General features: G+C 43.3%; 1 protein-coding gene across 1 annotated transcript in view; it reads left to right on the forward strand.

Moving 5' to 3' along the window:
• LOC148518865 (alpha-2-macroglobulin-like protein 1) overlaps positions 1-25,088 on the forward strand; it is a 101,036-nt gene that overhangs the window by 68,771 nt on the left and 7,177 nt on the right. Inside the window, exons 26-31 of the mRNA XM_088476945.1 lie at positions 7,787-7,963; positions 11,437-11,518; positions 13,253-13,409; positions 14,342-14,416; positions 22,774-22,936; positions 24,690-24,889. Of these exons, the coding sequence (XP_088333071.1) occupies positions 7,787-7,963; positions 11,437-11,518; positions 13,253-13,409; positions 14,342-14,416; positions 22,774-22,936; positions 24,690-24,889 (854 nt within the window). The remainder of the gene's footprint in view (positions 1-7,786; positions 7,964-11,436; positions 11,519-13,252; positions 13,410-14,341; positions 14,417-22,773; positions 22,937-24,689; positions 24,890-25,088) is intronic.

The following is a 25,088-nucleotide window of genomic DNA, read 5'->3' on the forward strand; positions in this document are numbered from 1 at the left end:
TATAAACACGATTTAAGTTTTATTTAATGACAATATGGTTAATGTAATACATTTATCAGGGTTGGGGATTAATCATTGCCATGCCCCAAAGGAATATTTTTCTGAATATGTTAGCAGTACTCCATTAGATAGGACCAACTCTCATTGTTCTTAATCAACATGCTTCATAATTGTTATGTATTGAAGGAAATTATTTAAAATGATGGATGCACTGAATCTTGGATGAAGGAGAATGATATATGGAGACAACAGGAGGGAGAGTATGATATGTGGTGATATGAGAAGGGAGAGTATGACATGTGGTGGCAACAGAAGGGAAAGTTTGATATATGGTGATGAGAGAAGGGAGAGTTTTGATATACAGTATGGTGACAAGAGAAGGGAGGGGATGATATACGGTGGCAACAGGAGGGAGAGGGTGATATATGGTGATGAGAGAAGGGAGAGTTTGAAATATGGTGATGAGGGAAGGGAGAGGGTGATATTTGGTGATGAGAGAAGGGAGGGGGTGATATATGGTGACGAAAGAAAGGAGGGGGTGATATATGGTGGCAACAAGAGGGAGAGGATGATATATGGTGGCAACAGGAGGGAGAGTTAGATATATGGTGATGAGAGAAGGGAGGGGGTGATATATGGTGATAAGAGAAAGGAGGGGATGATATATGGTGATAAGAGAAGGAGGGGATGATATATGGTGATGAGAACGGAGAGTTAGATATACGGTGACGAGAGAAGGGAGGGGATGATATATGGTGGCAAAAGGAGGGAGAGGGTGATATATGGTGATGAGAGAAGGGAGAGTTTGAAATATGGTGATGAGGGAAGGGAGAGGGTGATATTTGGTGACGAGATAAGGGAGGAGGTGATATATGGTGACGAAAGAAGGGAGGGGGTGATATATGGTGGCAACAAGAGGGAGAGGATGATATATGGTGGCAACAGGAGGGAGAGTTAGATATATGGTGATGAGAGAAGGGAGGGGTGATATATGGTGATAAGAGAAAGGAGGGGATGATATATGGTGATAAGAGAAAGGAGGGGATGATATATGGTGATTAGAGAAAGGAGGGGATGATATATGGTGATAAGAGAAAGGAGGGGATGATATATGGTGATGAGAACGGAGAGTTAGATATACGGTGACGAGAGAAGGGAGGGGATGATATATGGTGATAAGAGAAGGGAGAGTTAGATATACGGTGACGAGAGAAGGGAGGGGATGATATATGGTGATAAGAGAAGGGAGAGTTAGATATACGGTGACGAGAGAAGGGAGGGCATAATATATGGTGATAAGAGAAGGGAGAGTTAGATATATGGTGACGAGAGAAGGGAGGGCATGATATATGGTGATAAGAGAAGGGAGAGTCAGATATATGGTGACGAGAGAAGGGAGGGGGTGATATATGGTGATAAGAGAAGGGAGAGTTAGACATATGGTGATGAGAAGGGAGGGGATGATATATAGTGATAAAGAGAAGGGAGGGGGTGATATATGGTGGCAACAAGAGGGAGAGGATGATATATGGTGGCAACAGGAGGGAGAGTTAGATATATGGTGATGAGAGAAGGGAAGGGGTGATATACGGTGATAAGAGAAGGGAGAGTTAGATATACGGTGACGAGAGAAGGGAGGGGATGATATATGGTGATAAGAGAAGGGAGAGTTAGATATATGGTGATGAGAGAAGGGAGGGGGAGATATATGGTGATAAGAGAAGGGAGAGTTAGATATACAGTGACTAGAGAAGGGAGGGGATGATATGTGGTGATAAGAGAAGGGAGGGGATGATATATGGTGGCAACAGGAGGGAGAGTTAGATATATAGTGATGAGAGAAGGGAGGGGGTGATATATGGTGATAAGAGAAAGGAGGGGATGATATATGGTGATAAGAGAAAGAAGGGGATGATATATGGTGATGAGAACGGAGAGTTAGATATACAGTGACGAGAGAATGGAGGGGATGATATATGGTGATAAGAGAAGGGAGAGTTAGATATATGGCTATAAGAGAAGGGAGAGTTAGATCTATGGTGATAAGAGAAGGGAGAGTTAGATATACGGTGACGAGAGAAGGGAGGGGATGATATATGGTGTTAAGAGAAGGGAGAGTTAGATATATGGTGATGAGGGAAGGGAGAGGGTGATATATGGTGACGAGAGAAGGGAGGGGGTGATGTATGGTGACGAAAGAAGGGAGGGGTCGATATATGGTGGCAACAAGAGGGAGAGGATGATATATGGTGGCAACAGGAGGGAGAGTTAGATATATGGTGATGAGAGAAGGGAGGGGTGATATATGGTGATAAGAGAAAGGAGGGGATGATATATGGTGATAAGAGAAAGGAGGGGATGATATATGGTGATGAGAACGGAGAGTTAGATATACAGTGACGAGAGAAGGGAGAAGATGATATATGGTGATAAGAGAAGGGAGAGTTAGATATACGGTGACGAGAGAAGGGAGGGGATGATATATGGTGATAAGAGAAGGGAGAGTTAGATATATGGTGATGAGAGAAGGGAGGGGATGATATATGGTGGTAAGAGAAGGGAGAGTCAGATATATGGTGACAAGAGAAGGGAGGCGATGATATATGGTGATAAGAGAAGGGAGAGTTAGATATATGGTGACGAGAGAAGGGAGGGGATGATATATGGTGATAAGAGAAGGGAGAATCAGATATATGGTAACAAGAGAAGGGAGGGGATGATATGTGGTGATATGAGAAGGGAGAGTATGATATGTGGTGATATGAGAAGTGAGAGTATGACATGTGGCGGCAACAGAAGGGAAAGTTTGATATATGGTGATGAGAGAAGGGAGAGTTTTGATATACAGTATGGTGACGAGAGAAGGGAGGGGATGATATATGGTGGCAACAGGAGGGAGAGGGTGATATATGGTGATGAGAGAAGGGAGAGTTTGAAATATGGTGATGAGGGAAGGGAGAGGGTAATATATGGTGACGAGAGAAGGGAGGGGGTGATATATGGTGATGAAAGAAAGGAGGGGGTGATATATGGTGGCAACAAGAGGGAGAGGATGATATATGGTGGCAACAGGAGGGAGAGTTAGATATATGGTGATGAGAGAAGGGAGGGGGTGATATATGGTGATAAGAGAAGGGAGGTGATGGTATATGGTGATAAGAGAAAGGAGGGGATGATATATGGTGATGAGAATGGAGAGTTAGATATACAGTGACGAGAGAAGGGAGGGGATGATATTTGGTGATAAGAGAAGGGAGAGTTAGATATACGGTGACGAGAGAAGGGAGGGGATGATATATGGTGATAAGAGAAGGGAGAGTTAGATATATGGTGACGAGAGAAGGGAGGGGATGATATATGGTGAGGAGAGAAGGGAGGCGATGATATATGGTGATAAGAGAAGGGAGAGTTAGATATATGGTGACGAGAGAAGGGAGGGGATGATATATGGTGATAAGTGAAGGGAGAATCAGATATATGGTGACAAGAGAAGGGAGGGGATGATATATGGTGATAAGAGAAGGGAGAGTTAGATATATGGTGATAAGAGAAGGGAGGGGATGATATATAGTGATAAAGAGAAGGGAGGGGTGATATATGGTGGCAACAAGAGGGAGAGGATGATATATGGTGGCAACAGGAGGGAGAGTTAGGTCTATGGTGATGAGAGAAGGGAGGGGGTGATATATGGTTATAAGAGAAGGGAGAGTTAGATATACGGTGACTAGAGTAGGGAGGGGATGATATCTGGTGATAAGAGAAGGGAGCGTTAGATATATGGTGACGAGAGAAGGGAGGGGATGATATATGGTGATAAGAGAAGGGAGAGTTAGATATACGGTGACGAGAGAAGGGAGGGGATGATATATGGTGATAAGAGCATGGAGAGTTAGATATATGGTGACGAGAGAAGGGAGGGAATGATATATGGTGATAAGAGGAGGGAGAGTTAGATATATGGTGATAAGAGCAGGGAGAGTTAGATATATGGTGATAAGAGAAGGGAGAGTTAGATATATGGTGGCAACAGGAGGGAGAATTTGATATATGGTGACAAAAACAAATGTAACCAATTTGTGGTGCTTAGGGGTGTGGTATGAAATGTTGATATTCAGAATATCAACATTCATTATTTTAACACCCCAATGTCCACATGGCCTGAATGTTGTTATTCAGGATGTCAGCACAAGTTTAGTACAGTATGTCAATTCTGACATGTCGATCTGTTCATTATATTCACAGTTTTGAATGTTAACTTCTGAAATAACCTTGACCCTAATTGCAGCCTAACCCAAAGTGTAACCCTACTTTAGTGTGTTGACATTGTGACTACATCCCCTGCTTAAAATATGTTTATTAGCCATGATATTTTTTCAGTTTGTTGAAACTGGACAAATTTTTGTTTTATAAATTAGATCATGTACTTCACCCCAAAACCGTATTATTTTTGGATAACTTTGCCATATGTGCTTTGTATGATGCCCGTGCCTACACATGTCACTGTTACTAAAAGTAAATTTCATGTAGTTTGGTGAAACTTAGTATCTTTGGATTGAATTATTTTATGGGATTATATGAAAGAACAAAGTACTAGTTCTTACCTATATTTACACCAAACTTACCGACTTTCTTTCACTCCATTCCGGGAGCAGCCGGAGAGGACCATCTTCTCTCTGCTTCGGGGGTCGGGGCCAGACTATTGCCGGCATTTGGCCCCGCGGAGGGGCGGGGCTAAATTACACCTTTCTCGTCATTTAGCCCCGCCCACTCCCTACGGACCCGCAAATTTCACGAAGAATCTCCCCATCCTGCCCACTTCACTAGGAACTTGGCGGGATGCGGGTGATCTATCTACTACTCCGGGGATGCGGGGGGTTACCCGAAAAATCGGAAGCCTCCCGCGACTCCCGGGAGAGTAGGCATGTATAATTTACACATGAATATATGATTTACAGTAGATTACACACTCTGGACCAGTCTTAAGATGCTTATTTTATTCATCAGAGTGTAACAGCTTCTGCTGTGGGCTAAAAATCGCAATTTCTGGAATTTATTGTAAATGGCATTTCTACAGACTTCATTCTCCCTAATGCATCACTCATACTTTCTTTGCTATCTATACATAGTATAAAATATAGTCCCTGGTAGGCATCTGTCTGTCTATTCAGGCTAATCTAGAGAACCACTGGATGGATTTTGATGCAGTTTTCACTATTCTATAGAGCATTTGATGAGGAAGGTTTAGGTGTATGACACATTAATGTATGACAAAAAGGAGCTGAGCAGTGATGATCTTAGTGAACAGCTCAATAAAAAAAATGGAAGTCCGAGCGCTTTCTTTACCTACGCTGTCTAAACGGTTAAAGATATATCACAATGATGGACTTTATTTTATGCCATATAAAGATTAATACGTATTATCCAGTTTTTCCAGAAAAATTGATGTAAGCCCTGTTTACTGATACAACATTTCAGTTTTTCTTTTTTTCTTTACCCTTTTTATATATGTGAAAAACGATTCTTTAATTTCAATCTTATAAGGCACAGGGGTCGATTTACTAAGCAGTGTTAAGAGACAGAGTGAAAAGTGATAAGGTGCCAGCCAATCAGCTCCCAACTGTCATTTTTCAAACGCAGCCTCTGAGATGACAGTTGGGAGCTGATTGGCTGGTACCATATCTCATTTCACTCTGTCTCCTAACACTGCTTAGTAAATAGACCCCTTAGGTCAGTAATTTTCAACCTTTTTCAACTTGAGGCACACTACGCAAGATTTAAAAATTGCCAAGGCACACTATACGGTGATACGGCGTGAGCTACCTATGAAAAAACATATGTATTGGCTCCCACATAAAAAAAAAACACCCATTGGCCTCCACAGGAATAAAACACACGACATTGGCCTCCACAGGAATAAAACGCACTACATTGGCCTCCACAGGAATAAAACGCATATACATTGGCCTCCACAGGAATAAAACACACTACATTGGCCTCCACCGGAATAAAACACACATACATTGGCCCCAGAGAAATAAAACACACATACATTGGCCCCAGAGAAATAAAACACACATACATTGACCCCAGAGAAATAAAACACACATACATTGGCCCCAGATAAATAAAACACACATACATTGGCCCCAGAGAAATAAAACACACATACATTGGCCTCCACAGGAATAAAAAGCACATACATTGGCCCCAGAGAAATAAAACACACATACATTGGCCTCCACAGGAATAAAAAGCACATACATTGGCCCCAGGGAAATAAAACACACATACATTGGCCCCAGGGAAATAAAACACACATACATTGGCCCCAGGGAAATAAAACACACATACATTGGCCCCAGAGAAATAAAACACACATACATTGGCCCCAGGGAAATAAAACACACATACATTGGCCCCAGGGAAATAAAACACACATACATTGGCCCCAGAGAAATAAAACACACATACATTGGCCCCAGGGAAATAAAACACACATACATTGGCCCCAGGGAAATAAAACACACATACATTGGCCCCAGATATATAAAACACACTTACATTGGCCCCAGAGAAATAAAACACACATACATTGGCCCCAGAGAAGTAAAACACATATACATTGGCCTCCACAGGAATAAAAAGCACATACATTGGCCACAGAGAAATAAAACACACATACATTGGCCTTCACAGGAATAAAAAGCACATACATTGGCCACAGAGAAATAAAACACACATACATTGGCCTCCACAGGAATAAAAAGCACATACATTGGCCCCAGAGAAATAAAACACACATACATTGGCCTCCACAGGAATAAAAAGCACATACATTGGCCCCAGAGAAATAAAACACACATACATTGGCCCCAGAGAAATAAAACACACATACATTGGCCACAGAGAAATAAAACACACATACATTGGCCTCCACAGGAATAAAAAGCACATACATTGGCCCCAGAGAAATAAAACACACATACATTGGCCCCAGAGAAATAAAACACACATACATTGGCCACAGAGAAATAAAACACACATACATTGGCCTCCACAGGAATAAAAAGCACATACATTGGCCACAGAGAAATAAAACACACATACATTAGACCCCACAGCAAAAAAAATAATATTGTTTTTTTTTGTTCTGTGGCGGCCAATCAAACAAACACATTGCTCCCCACAAAAAAAAAATCATTGGCTGGCCCCCACATAAAAATATCAACCACCAATAAAACAAAATACTGTCCCTCACATAGTGCGGGCATGCAGACAGTCAGTCGGGCGAGCGGGACTCGAGAGGGAGAACGGGCTGGCTTGCCTGCAAAGCGAGTGGGCTGGCTGGCTGACTTGCGTGACCTGTGATGTCACGCTGCCACTTCTAGGCAGGTCACGGCCAGGGTGCGCTTGAGCCTCCCATAGGAGCTTAGCATCAGCCCGGTCTGCTCTCTACTGTACTATAATTTGTGACCGGTGGCTCTGACCACCGCGGCACACTTCACAACATGTATGCCGTGGCACAGCGGTTGAAAACTGTTGATTAAGGTTAAAAAAGACAATTTCAAAACTAGTCCCGTGTGGAGCTAGGGCGGTTAGTTACTTTAGAATATTAAATGACAGCAGACAATACAGTTAAGTTGAAGTTATTAACCTAATAAGGAAATTCTTTTTTTTTTCGGCTCCCCACTTTAAAAAGATTTGGACCATTTAGAAGGTTTAGACCATAAACGATCCCAGAATTTCCGTTGTACAAAATTTTACAGAAACTGTCTCTATTTTCCAGGTGATATAATGGGAAAACCTTTGAGCAACTTAGATAATCTTCTAAGGCTGCCACAGGGCTGTGGAGAGCAGAACATGATGCTATTGGCCCCTGTCATAGCGACTATACAATACTACAGCCTCACAGGGCAACTAACGGATGAGATTGTGGAGAAAGCAAATGGTTTCATGGAAGCTGGTAAGTAGAGGCTATAACTTGCTGACTTCTTTACATGCTAGATGCACATCCAGGGCTGCTATAAGAAATTGTGAGACCCAGTGTAAGAGAAATATGTAAGGGCCCCCCAAACGACCTGAATACCCAACCTCTTCTATGCAACAAACAATCATGGGATACAGACATACACATTGAGTGGAGACAGAGAATAGCATCCAGTATGCAGAGATATGGCTCTATCAGTAAAGTATCTGCAAATAGGTAGCACTCTAGACTAATGATGGTTGTCGTCCATCAATGGTTAACATCCATCAGTAGTTAACCACCGATGGTTGATACTCTTACTATCAATAGCAGAGATCCAATGGAGCTTAGGTCTGCCACAAAACACAATCCGCAAAGCCCCATCACCACCTCTGATTGGCCCAGTAATAGACCAGTAATGACCATAAGTGGGCAAATTAAGGTTAACCACCAATGGTACCATAGATGGCGATCCTCGATGGTGAACCCACCGATGGCCATCCCTACTCCAGACTTGTTTATAATGCTAAGGGCAGTTGCTTACCAAAGTTTTCAGCACATCAGTGTTATATGAAATAACTTCCACCTTACGGTGAGTCTTTATTACAAACTGAGTTTTACAAACAGTTGTCAGGTTTTGGAGACCAAAAATACACTGAGACCTAAGGAAATAACTCATACACTATGGGTTCAGGATTGGAGACAAACTGATAGTACAGCTGATCACCAAGTGGTGAGAGTAGAAGAAAACTTTGAGATTATCAGAGCCTGGCCTTGTTGACAGCCCAGGCCACTTTGGTAAGCAACTGCCCTTAGCAGTGTTATATGAAATAACTTCCACCTTACTGTGAGTCTTTATTACAAACTGAGTTTTACAAACAGTTGTCAGGTTTTGGAGACCAAAAATACACTGAGACATAAGGAAATAACTCATACACTATGGGTTCAGGATTGGAGACAAACTGATAGTACAGCTGATCACCAAGTGGTGAGAGTAGAAGAAAACTTTGAGATTATCAGAGCCTGGCCTTGTTGACAGCCCAGGCCACTTGCAATTGTACCTCTGACAGCTCTGAATGCATCATTCAGAAGCCAGTCGGGTCTATAAAATACAGAATTTATCATATGAACCTGTATTCAGATTAAGGTTTGTGGGGGCCCCAGTGCAGCTAAATTGTGGTGGACCCTACTGTACACAGAAAATTGAATTACAGTCATATGACAATCTGGATTCTCGGATGGCGATGAGCTCTACAGTCAATGCAGAACACTCTTCTCTAATGGCATGGAACACAGTGATGTTGCCTTAATCGTAGAGGTGGTTATCGTAACTTGTCTGGAGACCTGCAGGCATATCAATTGGCTGGTATTGAAGTAAACTATAGCTGCAGCTGTGAATCCTAAAGGACAGGTCTGCAATAGTTGGGCTGCTGCTCACTGGGACTCCAGAGAGCTCCCCAGAACTCTGAGAAGACTTATTGCTGAGTGGGAGAAGCAGCAATACTGCTGGAACTCTTATAGGTTAGTTCTACTCGCTACAGCTCTCAAGTCATGTCCCTGAGGATCTGTGGCTCAAATAAAAAAGTGGCTAGTCTCTAGTGAGGGACCAGCCACCAAGAGACAGCCTCAATTAGTCTGCTGGCTAATCCGTCCCTGTATGTCGCTATGTGTGGGTGACCCTGGATACTAGAATTTAAACATATGTTTCATTGGGGTAGATGTATGAAGCCCAGAAACGGTATCAGCGCACGTTATGTGCGCTGATACCGCTTCTCCCCAATGTATGATCGGGGGTCTGGGTGGTAAATGACAGGGGCACTATATGCCCCTGTCATTAATGGCGCTGCTACCTACAAGATAGCAGCGCCGATAGCCTGGGCTATGTATGAATGGTCAGATCGTCTGACCGTTCGGCCGGCTGTAGCTGTCGTTATCGACAGCTACAGCCTGGCGCTAGCCTATCCCCACAGCAGGGACAGCGCTGTCCCTGCTGCGGCGGCTGCCGGCTCCAGGGCTCCACGCGGGGATCTCGCGATACTTGCGAGATCCCGCGCATGCTCAGTGGAGCCGGCCAGGACAGAGACACACGGCATCAGCACTAGGCTGATGCGCTGCTGTCTCTAGGGGTGGCGCCGGAGGGGGGAGTTAACGCTCCCCCTCTCAGGCCAATGAGATGTTTATACATCTCATCGGTAGTGCTTCCTGCTTCGCCTCGGTAAAGAGGTGAAGCGGGAAGCGTTATAGCGGCACGTTAAGTGCCGCTATAATACATTTACCCCACTGTTTCAAATTGCATTAAAGCTCACTTGTTGCCCATTCTGTGGGCTGGACGGTATTGTATCTGTTTTGAGCAGGGCTGCTCCTAATACAGCTCCATGTACAGTATGTTACTACATTGTGGCCTATTGTATCATGCACCTTTTTTCTTAAAATCATGTAGAAACGGAAGATTAAGCATTATTTAAATATCTGAGCTAGTCATCAACAGCCTAAAGCAGGAGATATCAGAGATACATAGTGCATGACGCTAACATATACATCATCCGCTTTAGTCCTATGGGGGCATGATGATGAGAGGGAAATCCCTAGTAGCCTCCATCCTCATCCGTAGGTTTTTGCTTAATGATAGCACCTGTGTGATAAAAGGCAGCGGAGTGATAGCTCCTTACTGGGCCAGCCTCTTTTTATCAGGGTTACTGTCCCAGCAAGAATTTTTCTATAAATGACAGTGAAAAGCTGTTCCTTATTGCCACGATATGTGGATATAAGGTATGATGGTATACAGGACCTATTTATGAAAAATTATAAATAGGCCCCTTCATACTGTAGAGCCCAAATTATTAAAGAAACAGTTGGCAGTTGGTCATTACTTGTCTGGTATCCAAACAGGTGCTGTTTAAGAGAGAAGGAGGGCCAGGTGCAGTCTTTGTGCAGCCCCCCCCCCCCCTCTTGCCAGTGCAGTTACGAAGTTGTCTCTGGCACTATGCCAGAGTTTACTGCACTTGCACAGGTCTTTGGTAACATGGCGCCGCACCGTGTTCTCAGTGACTACTCTACTGCTCATGTGCAGATCTTCAGGAAAGTGGCGGCTCCATTTTCCAGGGGAATTCTGGGCACGAATGCTGGACAGGTATAATGTATGGGCTCAGGGTGTGCGGGGCTCCCTGCACTGCACACCCTGCACTCATTATAGATATGGCCATGTATCCAATTCTATGCTTTATCCGGGACCACTGATGATTCCCTAAGGCCTATGGTAGAAATCTTGGATTCAAATAGACTGCATGCTTCATTCATGGGTGAGGGATAGTATTAGTGAGGCCCGAGACCTGGGTTGTTAGCTACAAATTCTGTGCATCAAAGTGTAAAAGATGACTATGGATAAACTCACCTACACAAATGTAAATACAGCGCCTTTGTTTAGTCTCATGATCTAATGTGTTTTGTTTATGTGATTTTGTCTTTATCAGGTTATCAGAACCAACTGAACTATAAGCACAATGACGGGTCATATAGTGCATTTGGGAATTCAGACCCCTCAGGAAGCACTTGGTGAGATATTTTGTATTTACAATGTACATATATAATACTGGCAAAGATGACCAGGCCATAGCCTGGAGGAAAGCTGAAGCTTAGAGAGGCAGGATTTCTACAGTGCAGAAGTAGTATTTCTGTTTCCTTTCACATTGATAATTGTCATTATCTTTTATTAATATGGCTCCACAAAGTATCTACAGCACAGCAATACAATGGAACATCATTACATGGGAAAATGATTGTAAAATGATACAACCAAACCCTGGCTGAACTTAATGGGGTAAAATAGGGGAAGGGTAGATCGTCTCATGTCTAGTGAAAGTAAGTGAGGAAAGTTTGATTGGGGGAAGGGGAGTAGTAGGAAGTAAATTACCATTTAATGCACCTGACCCAACAATTGGGTGGGCACACAGGATGAGAGCCGCTGGTGGGGGGAAACAGGGGCACAGAGGTGCAGCAATGCCAGGGATAGTGCTAGGAGAAGCGAACAGGGGAAGAGGGCACTGCTCTTGAGGGCTTACAGTTTAAGGCCCGTATTCAATTAGCTGCAAAAAGCCGAGATCCGCAAAAAAGTATTGCAGATTGCGACTTTTCGCCAGTCGGAAACTTATCTCCATATTCAATTCCAAATACTTTCCGCGTACGCGAAAACGCAATGCAATGAATAGGCGAAAAAGATTCGCCTCTGACTAGCAGGCGGAAAAAAGTGCAGAATTGCGGTTTTGGGGTGTAAAGGTGGGGAAACCACTCAGCACCCTCGGGACAGCCCCCCAAAGGATAACCGTCAAAAAATCCCTAAAAAAAAGTGAGGAACACCCCAAAAAAAGCACTTTGAAAATGGGGGCGAAAAGTACAAATTGGGGGTACAACCTTAAAAAGTAGCGAAATAGACTTTTTGGGGGTCTGCAAGTATGAGTGAGGTGTTTTTTTGATTGTAGGTGCTTGCTGAAGGTGCATTTTTTTTGTTTTTAAAAAATCACTTTAGCGACTTTAAACCATGCTTGCACCCATTTTCAAGTACCCCAAATTTGACTGGACTGCTTATTTTCACCCAAAAAGCTGCTTAATGCTATCTTTCACTGCAAAGAGGCTAATTAGAAGCAATTAACAATACTTAAGTACCCCAAATAGCTTCAGTAGGGCTAATCGGGGATATCTATATTGATTCCCAATGTTAGTGCATCTTTTGGGGGGTGTCAGGTTGATTTCCCCATTTCTGACAGCACTTTTCACCTGCTTGCATTTTGCCGGGAGGCGTTTCCGCGTCTTTTGGAAATGAATACTGTGAATAGCGGGGGCGCGCCAGATAAGTTTCCGCGGCCAAAACACGCAAAGTCGGCAAAAAGTGCGGCATGCGGAAAAGTATTGTGAGTGCAAAACTAATTGAATGCGAGCCCAAATGTGGGTGTGTAAAAAGAAAAGTGAATTGGTAAAGAGTAGGAGGGAAGTCAGAGGGGTATCCAAGGCTGGCATCAGAAACCTTTTATTTTATTTGACACAAGATGGGGGAGACCTGAACTTTAGATCTCCCCCATCTTTGGAAAATTTGTTGCGTACTTTATTAGTCATCGCCTGGTGATCACCGCCGACAGATAGCGGCTTGGAAACCCTGCCACTTAGTAAATTTAGCCCTACGTCAGGTCTCAGATATGTTCTTGTTATGTTATGCCCATCTTCTACATTATGCACCAAGTTGTCAGTATAGTGATTTTAATTTTTTTTCCATTTCTCTTCATTCTACAATCTCAGGCTTACGGGATTTGTAGCTCGTAATTTACATCTCGCTAAGTATTTTATTTATATAGAAGACAAACACATTTATGATGCTCTGAATTGGCTGAAGGGGTTGCAGCAGGAAGACGGTTGCTTTCCAGTTGTGGGCACTGTAATTCACCCGGAACTCCAGGTAAGAGGAGTTTATCATGGTATTGGACTAACTAAAGCAAAGTGGCAGTAATAGGAAATCTGCTTTTGTGGATACAATGCCATATACTGTACAATATACCCCATAAAGACTACATACAGATGTGTCCACATACACCTTACCTCCGTGTGCTAGAAGTCATTTTAAACATAACGTGAGCGCCGACTTTTCACCGTCAAAGTGTCTTATTCACAAAGCGATACTAATAGGATGCACAATCAACTTCTGCTGATTAAAAATGATATGCAGCATGGCTATATTCTGTGTGCGACTGCAGGTGTATCTGCATGCGAAAGGCTACGCTACAGTGTGGGCGGCTGTGGCACTGTGATGTAGCATTATGCATGCTGATACACCCGCAGTCGCACACAGAATACAGGCATGCCGAATATCATTTTAAGCAGCAGAAGCTGCTTGTGCATCCAATTTGCAACATTTTGAGAATAAGGAGTATATTTACTAAAGTGAGAGTTTTTAGAAGTGAGTTTTAAAAGAGATGTTGCCCATAGCAACCAATCAGATTCTAGCTATTATCTTCTAGAAGGTGCTAGTATAATCTGATTGGTTGCTATGGGCAACATCTCTTTTAAAACTCACTTCTAAAAACTCTCACTTTAGTAAATTTACCCTTAAAAGGCATTTGAAGGTGAAAAGTAACATGAAAAGATGCTCAGTGCTACCGAGTCATGCCACAGCATGGCCTGACTAAAAGGGATGTTTAACGTGCAAGGAAGTAAGATATATGTGGACACATCTGTACCAAACCACAGCTCACATTCTACACCTTCAGACATGTACACCAATGATGCCCGTAACCATACCTGTAATTGTGTACTAAGATTTTAAATTGTTAGAACAATAGAGCAATATTACTGTGTTGTGTCTGACTTTATCTAATTTCCCCTTGTCTCCAGGGTGGGGCGGACAGTCTGACCTCACTTACAGCATATGTTACTGCGACATTCAGAATAATAGACGATCCACAATATGTAAGTGTCCAGGGTATTCTGAAGCCCTGCTGTCTGGCATTGCCTTTCTCAACAATGATTTCTAGTTGATTGTTATCCTGTATGTGCCACAGTCTGTGTTTTTTTTTAATGTGTTAATGTATTGGGCCTCATTTACAAAATGCAGAAGTCCCGTTTGGCTGTGTCACACACATACATTTGTGTTGGGTATGAATACCCCTTAATCGCTAGTCACTTTTAGCGCTGCAAGTCACTTAAGAAATAATTGCTTTCCAGCCCAACTGTGGTTAGAAAGCACAAAAGTTATGTTATTCACATAAAGGATAATACGCGCTTTGATCTAAACAATTAGCGCAAAGAAGCAAGCAAATACAAAAGGTACAGCTTGATATATACGCATGCGCATCGGTCCCAGTATACAGTCGTCAATCCTGAGGTCTGTGGTCATCCAAGAGAATGGCTACTGACTGGGACCGGTGAGCAGGTTATATACCCTACAGATCATGATAACAACAATGTAGACAGACAAACAAACATAATTCCATTGGTTCTTGGTCTTTGTAGTACGCTGTAGTTCATAGGACAGTTCATATGTTGTCACTAGGAGTATGTCCAAATTCTCCAACAGTCTCTTGAGATTACATTGTCTTTCTTTAACTGGTTTAAACTAGGGGTGAGCGGGTTCGGATTTCTGAAATCCGAACCCCCCCGAGCCCCCCCGATCCGAGTCCGATCCGAGTCAGGCTCGACTTTTCCCGCCTGACTCGGATCTGAAATCGAGGCAAAACGTCATCTTCCCGCCTTCCGAGTCTCGCGGGTTTTGGATCCTATATAAGGTACACACGTCGGCGCCATTTTCTCACTCGGCTGTGGACAGTGAAGAGGGAGGGTGGGAGTTAGGGCTGTGTAGTGTAGTGTAGTGTAGTGCTGCTGTTGTCCACTACTTCAAAGTCCATAGGGGCTGGCTGTGTTGTGCTGTGCTGCTGTTGTTAATAGGGGCTGTGTCCACTACTTCAAAGTCCATAGGGGCTGGCTGGACTGTGTTGTGCAGTCAGTTCTCCATAGGGGCTGTGTCCACTCCAAAGTCCTGTGCAGTGTCCCAGTCCTAAAGGGGTGCTGAAGTGTTGTCCAGGGGGTGCTCTGTCCATCAGGGGTGCTCCCCCCAAGTGCTAAAAAAATAATATATTTTCTGTGTTTGTGAATTGTGTGCGCAGTAGCCGCACGTGCATCAACAAAGTAGTGCCAAGCGTGCGCCTGTGTCATAAGTAAAGGGCCGGCTGGCTTGACCGTTAAGGGTGCTGTAACCCCCGAAAGTACACTCCAGTCCAAACCAAAAAAAAAATTATTTTCTGTGTTTGTGAATTGTGTGCGCAGTAGCCGCACGTGCATCAACAAAGTAGTGCCAAGCGTGCGCCTGTGTCATAAGTAAAGGGCCGGCTGGCTTGACCGTTAAGGGAGCTGTAACCCCCGAAAGTACACTCCAGTCCAAACCAAAAAAAAAATTATTTTCTGTGTTTGTGAATTGTGTGCGCAGTAGCCGCACGTGCATCAACAAAGTAGTGCCAAGCGTGCGCCTGTGTCATAAGTAAAGGGCCGGCTGGCTTGACCGTTAAGGGAGCTGTAACCCCCGAAAGTACACTCCAGTCCAAACCAAAAAAAAAATTATTTTCTGTGTTTGTGAATTGTGTGCGCAGTAGCCGCATATGCATCAACAAAGTAGTGCCAAGCGTGCGCCTGTGTCATAAGTAAAGGGCCGGCTGGCTTGACCGTTAAGGGTGCTGTAACCCCCGAAAGTACACTCCAGTCCAAACCAAAAAAAAAATTATTTTCTGTGTTTGTGAATTGTGTGCGCAGTAGCCGCATGTGCATCAACAAAGTAGTGCCAAGCGTGCGCCTGTGTCATAAGTAAAGGGCTGGCTGGCTTGACCGTTAAGGGTGCTGTAACCCCCAAAAGTACACTCCAGTCCAAACCAAAAAAAAAATTATTTTCTGTGTTTGTGAATTGTGTGCGCAGTAGCCGCACGTGCATCAACAAAGTAGTGCCAAGCGTGCGCCTGTGTCATAAGTAAAGGGCCGGCTGGCTAGACCGTTAAAGGGTGCTGTATCCCCCGAAAGTACACTCCAGTCCAAACCAAAAAAAAAATTATTTTCTGTGTTTGTGAATTGTGTGCGCAGTAGCCGCACGTGCATCAACAAAGTAGTGCCAAGCGTGCGCCTGTGTCATAAGTAAAGGGCCGGCTGGCTTGACCGTTAAAGGGTTCTGTAACCCCCAAAGTACACTCCAAACCAAAAAAATATATATTTTCTGTGTTTGTGACTTGTGTGCACTGTGGCTGCACGTGCATCAACAAAGGAGCAGCGCCAAGCGGGCGCCTGTGTCCCATAAGTAAAGTGCCGGCTGGCTCATTTCTTAAAGGGTGGTGTAACCCACAAAGTGCACTACTCTCCAGCAAAAATAAAAAAATATTTTCTGTGTTTGTGTGCGCTTTAGCCGCACGTATATATATCAATATAACATAAATGGAGGACCAAACTTTCTCCGATAAAAATAAAATAGGGAAAGATCAAGAACCACTTCCTCCTAGTGCTGTTGCTGCTGCTGGGAGTTGTTCATCATCCCAGAGAGGAAGTAGGAACATCACTACTTTTACTAAACAATTGACCCTCCAACAGTCCCTAGCGATGAGGATGAAGTACGACAGCAGTCATCCTGAAGCAAAACGTATAACTGAGGCCTTGACTGCTATGTTGGTGTTAGACGTGCGTCCGGTATCCGACATTAGTGCAGTGGGATTTAGACAATTGATGGAGGTAGTGTGTCCTCGGTTCCAAATCCCGTCTAGATTCCACCTGCATCCTCAAAGCAGCAGCGACAAGCGTGCGTCTGTCTGTTAAAGGGTGGTGACACCCTCACAGTGTGCTACACAAACAATTAAAATATTGTTCTTTTTTTTTCGGTCTTTGTGAAATGTGTGGGCTGTAGCCGCACTTGCATCTTTAAAGCAGCAGCGACAAGCGTGCGTCTGTCTGTTAAAGGGTGGTGACACCCTCGAAGTGTGCTACACAAACAATAAAAATATTCTTCTTTTTTCTGTCTTTGTGAATTGTGTGGGCTGTAGCCGCACCTGCATCCTTAAAGCAGCAGCGACAAGCATGCGTCTGTCTGTTAAAGGGTGGTGTAACTCTCAAAGTGCTCCAAAAAATAAAAAACTATTTTTTTAATGTGTTTGTGACTTGTGTGCGATGTAGCCGCACTTGCATCCTCAAAGCAGCAGCGACAAGCGTGCGTCTGTCTGTTAAAGGGTGGTGACACCCTCAAAGTGTGCTACACAAACAATAAAAATATTCTTCTTTTTTCTGTCTTTGTGAATTGTGTGGGCTGTAGCCGCACCTGCATCCTTAAAGCAGCAGCGACAAGCGTGCGTCTGTCTGTTAAAGGGTGGTGACACCCTCAAAGTGTGCTACACAAACAATTAAAATATTCTTCTTCTTTTTTCTGTCTTTGTGAATTGTGTGGGCTGTAGCCGCACTTGCATCCTCAAAGCAGCAGCGACAAGCGTGCGTCTGACTGTTAAAGGGTGGTGTAACCCTCAAAGTGTGCTCCACAAACAATAAAAATATTCTTTTTTTTTTTCTGTCTTTGTGAATTGTGTGGGCTGTAGCCGCACTTGAATCCTCAAAGCAGCAGCGACAAGCGTGCGTCTGTCTGTTAAAGGATTACATCAGTGACAGAATCCAAGTAGGCATGTCAGACAGTCCATACCTGTACTGGCAGGAAAAAGAAGCAATTTGGAGGTCCCTGTACAAACTGGCTCTATTTTACCTGAGTTGCCCCCCCTCCAGTGTGTACTCCGAAAGAGTGTTTAGTGCAGCCGGGAACCTTGTCAGCGAAAGGCGTAGGAGGTTGCTTCCACAAAATGTGGAGAAGATGATGTTCATAAAATGAATTATCAACTCTTCCAGGGAGACCAGCCTCCAGAACGTACAGAGGGACCTGTGGTTCCTGCAGGGACGAATTAATACTCTGTGAGGATGAGGATGTACACACTGAAGAGGGTGAGGAATCGGTGGATGTGGAGGATGAGGATGACATCTTGCCTCCGTAGAGCCAGTTTGTGCAGGGACAGATAAATTGCCAGCTTGTTTTGTGGGGGCCCAAACGAACCAATCATTTCAGCCACAGTTGTGTGGCAGACCCTGGCGCTGAAATGATTGGTTTGTTAAAGTGTGCATGTCCTGTTTATACAACATAAGGGTGGGTGGGAGGGCCCAAGGACAATTCCATCTTGCACCTCTTTTTTTTCTTTGCATTATGTACAGTTTGGGGCCTAGTTTTTCAATGCCATCCTGTCTGCCACTGCAGTTTCATGCCTAGATGGGTCACGTGTTTGTGCCGCCCACTCGTGTCGCTTAGCATAGTCATCCAGCTACCTCGGTGCAACCTTTTGGACATAAAAACACTATTGTGAGGTGTGAGGTATTCAGAATAGACTGGAAATGAGTGGAAATTAAGGTTATTGAGGTTAATAATAGCATAGGAGCAGAAAAACCTACAAATTCTGTGATTTTAGCTGTTTTTATGCTTTTTTTAAAAAAATACAGATCCAAAACACAAAACCCAGAACCCAAAACACGGAAGGGTGGTTTTGGCAAAACCAATCCAGATCCAAAACACGAAGAAAGATCCAGATCCAAAACCAAAACACAAAACACGAAAAGTGGCCGGTGCACACCCCTAGTTTAAACTAGGTAAAGACACTACATACAGAGTATACATTCTAACCAATAATTTCCTATAATCCATAACCATCGAACGCAAGATGCGACTCCCTTGCTGATAGATTCGGATATCTGGAAATAAACAGGGTGTTGTATACCTTAAATATCATATATGCACACTTTCTACCATATCATATATGCACACTTTATACCATAATGATTGTCAAAACCTTTTCTATATGTGCTTGCATAAGTAATAGTGAGATATTTACAGAAATACATAAGTATGCATTGTGCATCTGAGCACGGTGCAAATGTTGCGGTGCGTGTTTGTATTGTGCATAACGCAATTATGCACTGTGTGTTTGTGCATTTTATCTTACATACGCTAATGTGCATTGTGCGTCTTCATATTAAAATAGTTACATGGTATGTTCGTGGGTATGTGCGTACGCATAAGAGCGTCTATGTGTTCGCATTGTGGATACACATGCGATTGTCTATGTGTATGCATGTGTGTGCAAATGTGCATTAGTGTTTGTGTCATGGATTAAAATTATATATATTAATATATATATATATATATATATATATATATATATATATATATTATAGCTTTATCCAGTAACTGATATTTTTGATATTATATCCATCTGAATCTAATTCCAAAAGGTCATATAAATGAAGTTTGTCCTGCTCACAGGTGGAGCAAGCCTTGGCCAGCGTCAAGAATCTGATAACTTTAACACAGGCTTTCCTATGCTTATTTAGAATACAATAGTCAGTTCTTCTTAACCACATCAGCATTGGACACAAGGCATACAATTGCTAATGATAGTCAAACTTCTGACAATTGTTTCTAACTCTACATTCAGAACACTTCCTCTGAGCATATCAATGTCTGTGTTACACTTCAATTGCCACAGACATATTGTATCTGTATGCGGAGCTTCTCAATATATATGCAAACACTCACAGTATCTTTGTGTATTTTTAATTACTTGTCACAGACATACTCCTGCTTCTCACACACTTGACTAAACCTTGAATGATATATAAATATACGCATTTGTGTGTATCGGCTTGCTTCCAACACAGAGTAGCGTCCGATTTACTCTGTATCAGCCCATAAACGACTAGATCGTCAGATAATAATTACAAACGATCATAACCAATTATTTGACTTCGACATGGGGCATCTGGATTTTCCTCCAAAGCGCATTAGTTTGTGGCGTTTCCAGGTAAACAAAAGTTTGCATTTGCCGATGGTAGGATCTGGGGGGGGGGGGCAGAGGGCACTCCTTGATCAGTATGAAATAGATGCACTTGATGTACAATTTTTGTGAACAATGCGCAGAATAGATTTTACTTTACAGAGTGACCAAAATATGTGTGATATAAGAGTAGAGATGGTGCATTCCTTGCTTTAAGGAAGGGTTTATATCCATTTTCACTAGGCAAAACTACTTGGTGAATGACCATGCAAAAAAAGCTGGTGGAGACAATTGATATATACACAAAAAGAATACAAGTGCACAACTCCAAATGAACTGATTACTGTATATATAAATAAATAAATTTTGCAGTAAATAGAGGTTTTTGACATAATCTTCGCCAAGGTAATGGGCCTACCCACCACATCCGGGTAACCTCTGTAGGGTAGGTCCCTAACATACTAGGGTTCAAATCCAGAGCGCAGGGCACCCCCAAACTAACCCAGCTAAGCCACCCCAAGGCATCACTCTAATAAGAAAAGTGAAGTGTAAAGGAAATAGTTAAGAGCAGCCGCAGCTGCATATAAAGAATAAAAATAAATAAGTGAAATACATATATAAAAAACAGACAGTGAAGCATTAAAATGTGTTATAGAGGAAGCTGGTGACTATCAGTTCTTGCCTACCTTTAATGTGATACATTTTGTATCTTACAGTTGAAAAATACTGTAGCATTTCTATGTGCACTTTGCTCAGTAAATAGAAAGATTTCCAAACACAACCACAATGTGGTACATACCGGTAATAATATCGTCAGTATGTAGCTAGAAATGCGATAAGAGCTGTCCTTTGCTATAGAGAGACCTCCAGGTTTGTGATCCAGAATTCCCTCTGGAGTCATTCTGCGCATGTTTTGAACGCATTTCAGCCTTTAGTACATCCCGCCCTGATAACCTAAGCCATGAATGAGTTTAAACCAGCGTTTGATGTGGTTTCCACATTTGCAAGGTATCCTAACTTCATATTTGTTCACATCCTTTCACATCTACTGTATACGCACTTCAAGGTCCAATAAATAGAACTTGAGGTGCAAGTGCAAACCCCAAGTGATTTGTAGGGTGCATCTAGTGGGCTTCATAAATCAGGTCTATTGTATTTAGGGCCTGATTCACTATGGATCGCAATATTGCGTACGCACGCAGATCAACTGCGATAGCAAGCCACCCCATGTGATCGCACTGCAAACTTACCACATAAGGACGTCCACTTTACAATACGTACATCCGTAATACTTAGCAGAATAGTGAAACCATCAGGGGCGTATCTATAATGGATGCAAGGTGTGCGGGGAACACGGGCCCCTGGGCCACGCACCGCACACCCTGCACCCATAGTATTACTACCTCTCCGGAGTTCCACGTCTGGCGCTGTAAAAACGACTGGAAAATGGCCGCCACGGCCATTTTTCCATCGTTTACGCATGGGCAGTACAGGGAAAATGGCCGCCGTGGCCATTTTCCCGGTGACCTGCACATACTCTATAGACTCTGGGCACACTCTAGTGCCCAGAGTCTATGACTTCGGTGCTGGCCGCGCACAGCTCAGAGCGCTGCCAGCTGCCGGACATAGAGGAGGGGGCCCGTGTCGTAGACTGGACACAGGCTCCCTCCTCTCTAGAAACGCCCCTGGAAACTATCGGTTCCATCGAGTAACATCAGACCCAAACGCACACTTGTACAAGACCTGAACTTAGTCAGAAACTGCTAACAGCCAGGCACGCTGCGCCTCTGCAATGGCGTTGAAACGCACTGGAACGCCTGCATTTGACCGACTACCCCCCCCCCCGTCACTTCCTGTCAATCACTCTGTGATGGGTCTGTGCAGCCTATGCGATTGTAGTCCCAATCGCAGTGACTGGTTCATGCACGCACACTTCGATGCATATGCATTGCGCAGAACGCAACAAACAGCCAATTGCGTGCGTATTAGCAACTGAGATCCTTGCTGAATCAGGCCCTTAGTCTAAAATGTCTGTGCATGAACAATCTTGAAATGGGTGAGGCTAGAATAAATTGTAGCCAATTAGATCATGGAGAATGTTCACAGTCACACAGAGTATTTCAGGGGACTGTGCTGATAGTGTGAAAGACATGTGATCTATCCACTCATGTAATTGTGTAACTGAGGTCAGGTCTGCATATGGCAGGTGCCGGGTCATGATATGAAGTTGAATATGGACTCAAGAGGGAGCTACAGACAAGAGGGGAGCTCAGACCACACTGAGTAGGGAGGTGACCCTTATGTCAAACTGCTGTAGGAAGATTGTGGTGTCAAAAACACTTCTATATAACATTAAATAGACACCTCCACTTATTTGTCATCCTTTCCCTAGCTTTCTTCCTAAATGTGTTTTCATCATGCAGTATGTTCCCCGTGTCTCTACAGGATGACGTAATTATTAATGCAAAGAAATGCCTGGAGAAGTGCACTGAGCCAGAGAGCACTACCTACACAAAGGCGCAGTGCGCATACACCTATACTCTGACTGGTGATTCAGAAAAGAGGGCACAACTTCTGGAGCAGCTAAATGAAGTAGCCATAGAGAAAGGTAGGATGTTGTCCCAAGACAATACACCAACTGCAGTACCACTTAAGATCACCAGGTGACAGTAAAGTGCTTTCAATTTATATACTATCCATCGGTTTATCAAAGCCGCCAATGATCGGAGGTTTTGAAAGATGGATTTAAAGCGGCAACAGAAATAAATGCTAAACCAGCCTGGTTTAGCATTTATATATGTTGCCGCTTTAAATTAATTGGACAAAGGCGCCGATCATCGGCGCCTCCTTGGAACGCCCACTGAAAATCAATCTCTCTGCGTCCAAATTAGTTCCGCACCTCAGATCGGTAACCATCGTGACACATGTGCAGTGCGACTCGGACTCATGTGCAGACTGAAAACATCGGCTGCTTGCGCCCGACATCGCCACTGCGTGCAGCTCTGAATCAGGCCCCTCGTGCCCTGTTTACGGTGCAGGTAGTGCCACATGTAATCGTTATGTACGAGCAGGGCCCTCTGACCTCTTTGTCTGACTATTATTACCCAGTCTTGTTTTAGTACGGTTTTGTTTCCAATTGTAAAGCCCAACGGACTATGCTGGCGCTATATAAGTAGCTGATAATAAATAAATTAAATATTACATGCGATGCATCTCTGCTTAAAAGTGATGGAGGATTTAGCTGCAGTAATGGCGGGATGGAGCAGCAACAGCCCACATTGTAATGTTTAATATCTTTATCACTGTGCCTTCCACTGCTCCACCACCTCATTTGCACATGCCCAAGCGTGTTACCCTTTCCTCCAGGTTTGCCCTTTCGATACATAGACCAAATAGTATGCAGACTATACCAGCGCATAATTTATATGCCCCATACTTCTGTGCACTGTATAATTTAGGGCAGTAGTCTCCAACCTGTAGCTTGCGAGCTACCGGTAGCTCGCTGTCTTAATTTTGGTATCTCACCTAGCTGCAGTACTGCCGAGTAAACTAGGAGGACGTGACCTCTGACCTGTGCTCCCCTGTGGTGTCGATGCCATGGGTGGAGCCACAGGGAAGCACATCAGGTGATTTCCGCAGCCTCTACAGCAATCACCTGACGTGCTTCCCTGTGGTTCCACTCACGGCGTCTACGCTATGGCCCAGACGGAAAATCACACAGCAGCCCTGCCTATATCTTTTGCTCCTCTACTGCACGTACCTCCTTGGAGCCGGTAATTATCAGTGAAATGTGCCTGTGCTTACATTTTTTTTTTACAAACTACAACAATATCACTGTAATAAGTAACTGCATTGTTGTTTTCTATGAAACCTTTTTCTTTAATTTTCATTAAATGACCTTCAATTGTTCAGAAAAGAAATGGGTGCGCTGGATCCGCTCAACTACTGTTTAGTATAGACAGTTGCTGCTGACACCAGAGGGTATTCTGCCAATAAACCTCATTAATGTATAGATAAAAAGAAAAAAGATGTCTGCGCAGTCGTCTATACACAAATATAAAGGCTGTAAATTGTTATATAAATTTATTTAAACATATAATTGAACTGCAGTTCAGTATAAAAACATAATATAACATCACATGAAAAGCATCACATAAAAATCACTTAAGGTGTACCCATTAGTATCTATTGCTTAATTGAAGGTACACTGGAATAAACATCCCAAACCAATGGTTACAACCATTAGCAGATACAATAATCAAATGATAATTGATCCCCTCTGTAATGGGGGGTAAAAATAGTTTTAATTGGCTAAGACCCTTCAGCAAGTAAACGTTTTTGTCTTATGGCTTTTCTTATAGATGATAAAAAACACTGGTCAAAGAATCCTGATTCGCTATTGAACAATCCGGAGTCTGCAGACGTGGAGATGACAGCTTATGTTATTCAGGCTTTGCTGACTAGTGACAGTCCTTCCAGTGCCGACCTTGGGGCCGCAGTGCCTGCCGTCCATTGGTTAACCTCAAAACAGAATGCTAATGGAGGATTCGTTACCACCACGGTATTGTATTCACTCGCCAAATAATTGCACATATGATCAGATTTATTAAAGGTCACATAAATTAAACTTGTTAACAGTAATTCACTGAACATGTAGTAAGGGTAAACATCTCATTATCCTTACAACATTTGTCCGCTAGAGATAATTAGTAATAATTCATATTAGAACAGTATGCCTTGTCACAGGTAGCATTTTGATT

The sequence above is a fragment of the Taudactylus pleione genome, unplaced genomic scaffold (genome assembly GCF_031769625.1).
Source record: "Taudactylus pleione unplaced genomic scaffold, aTauple2 ptg000198l, whole genome shotgun sequence".
In the NCBI taxonomy this organism is placed as follows: domain Eukaryota; kingdom Metazoa; phylum Chordata; class Amphibia; order Anura; family Myobatrachidae; genus Taudactylus; species Taudactylus pleione.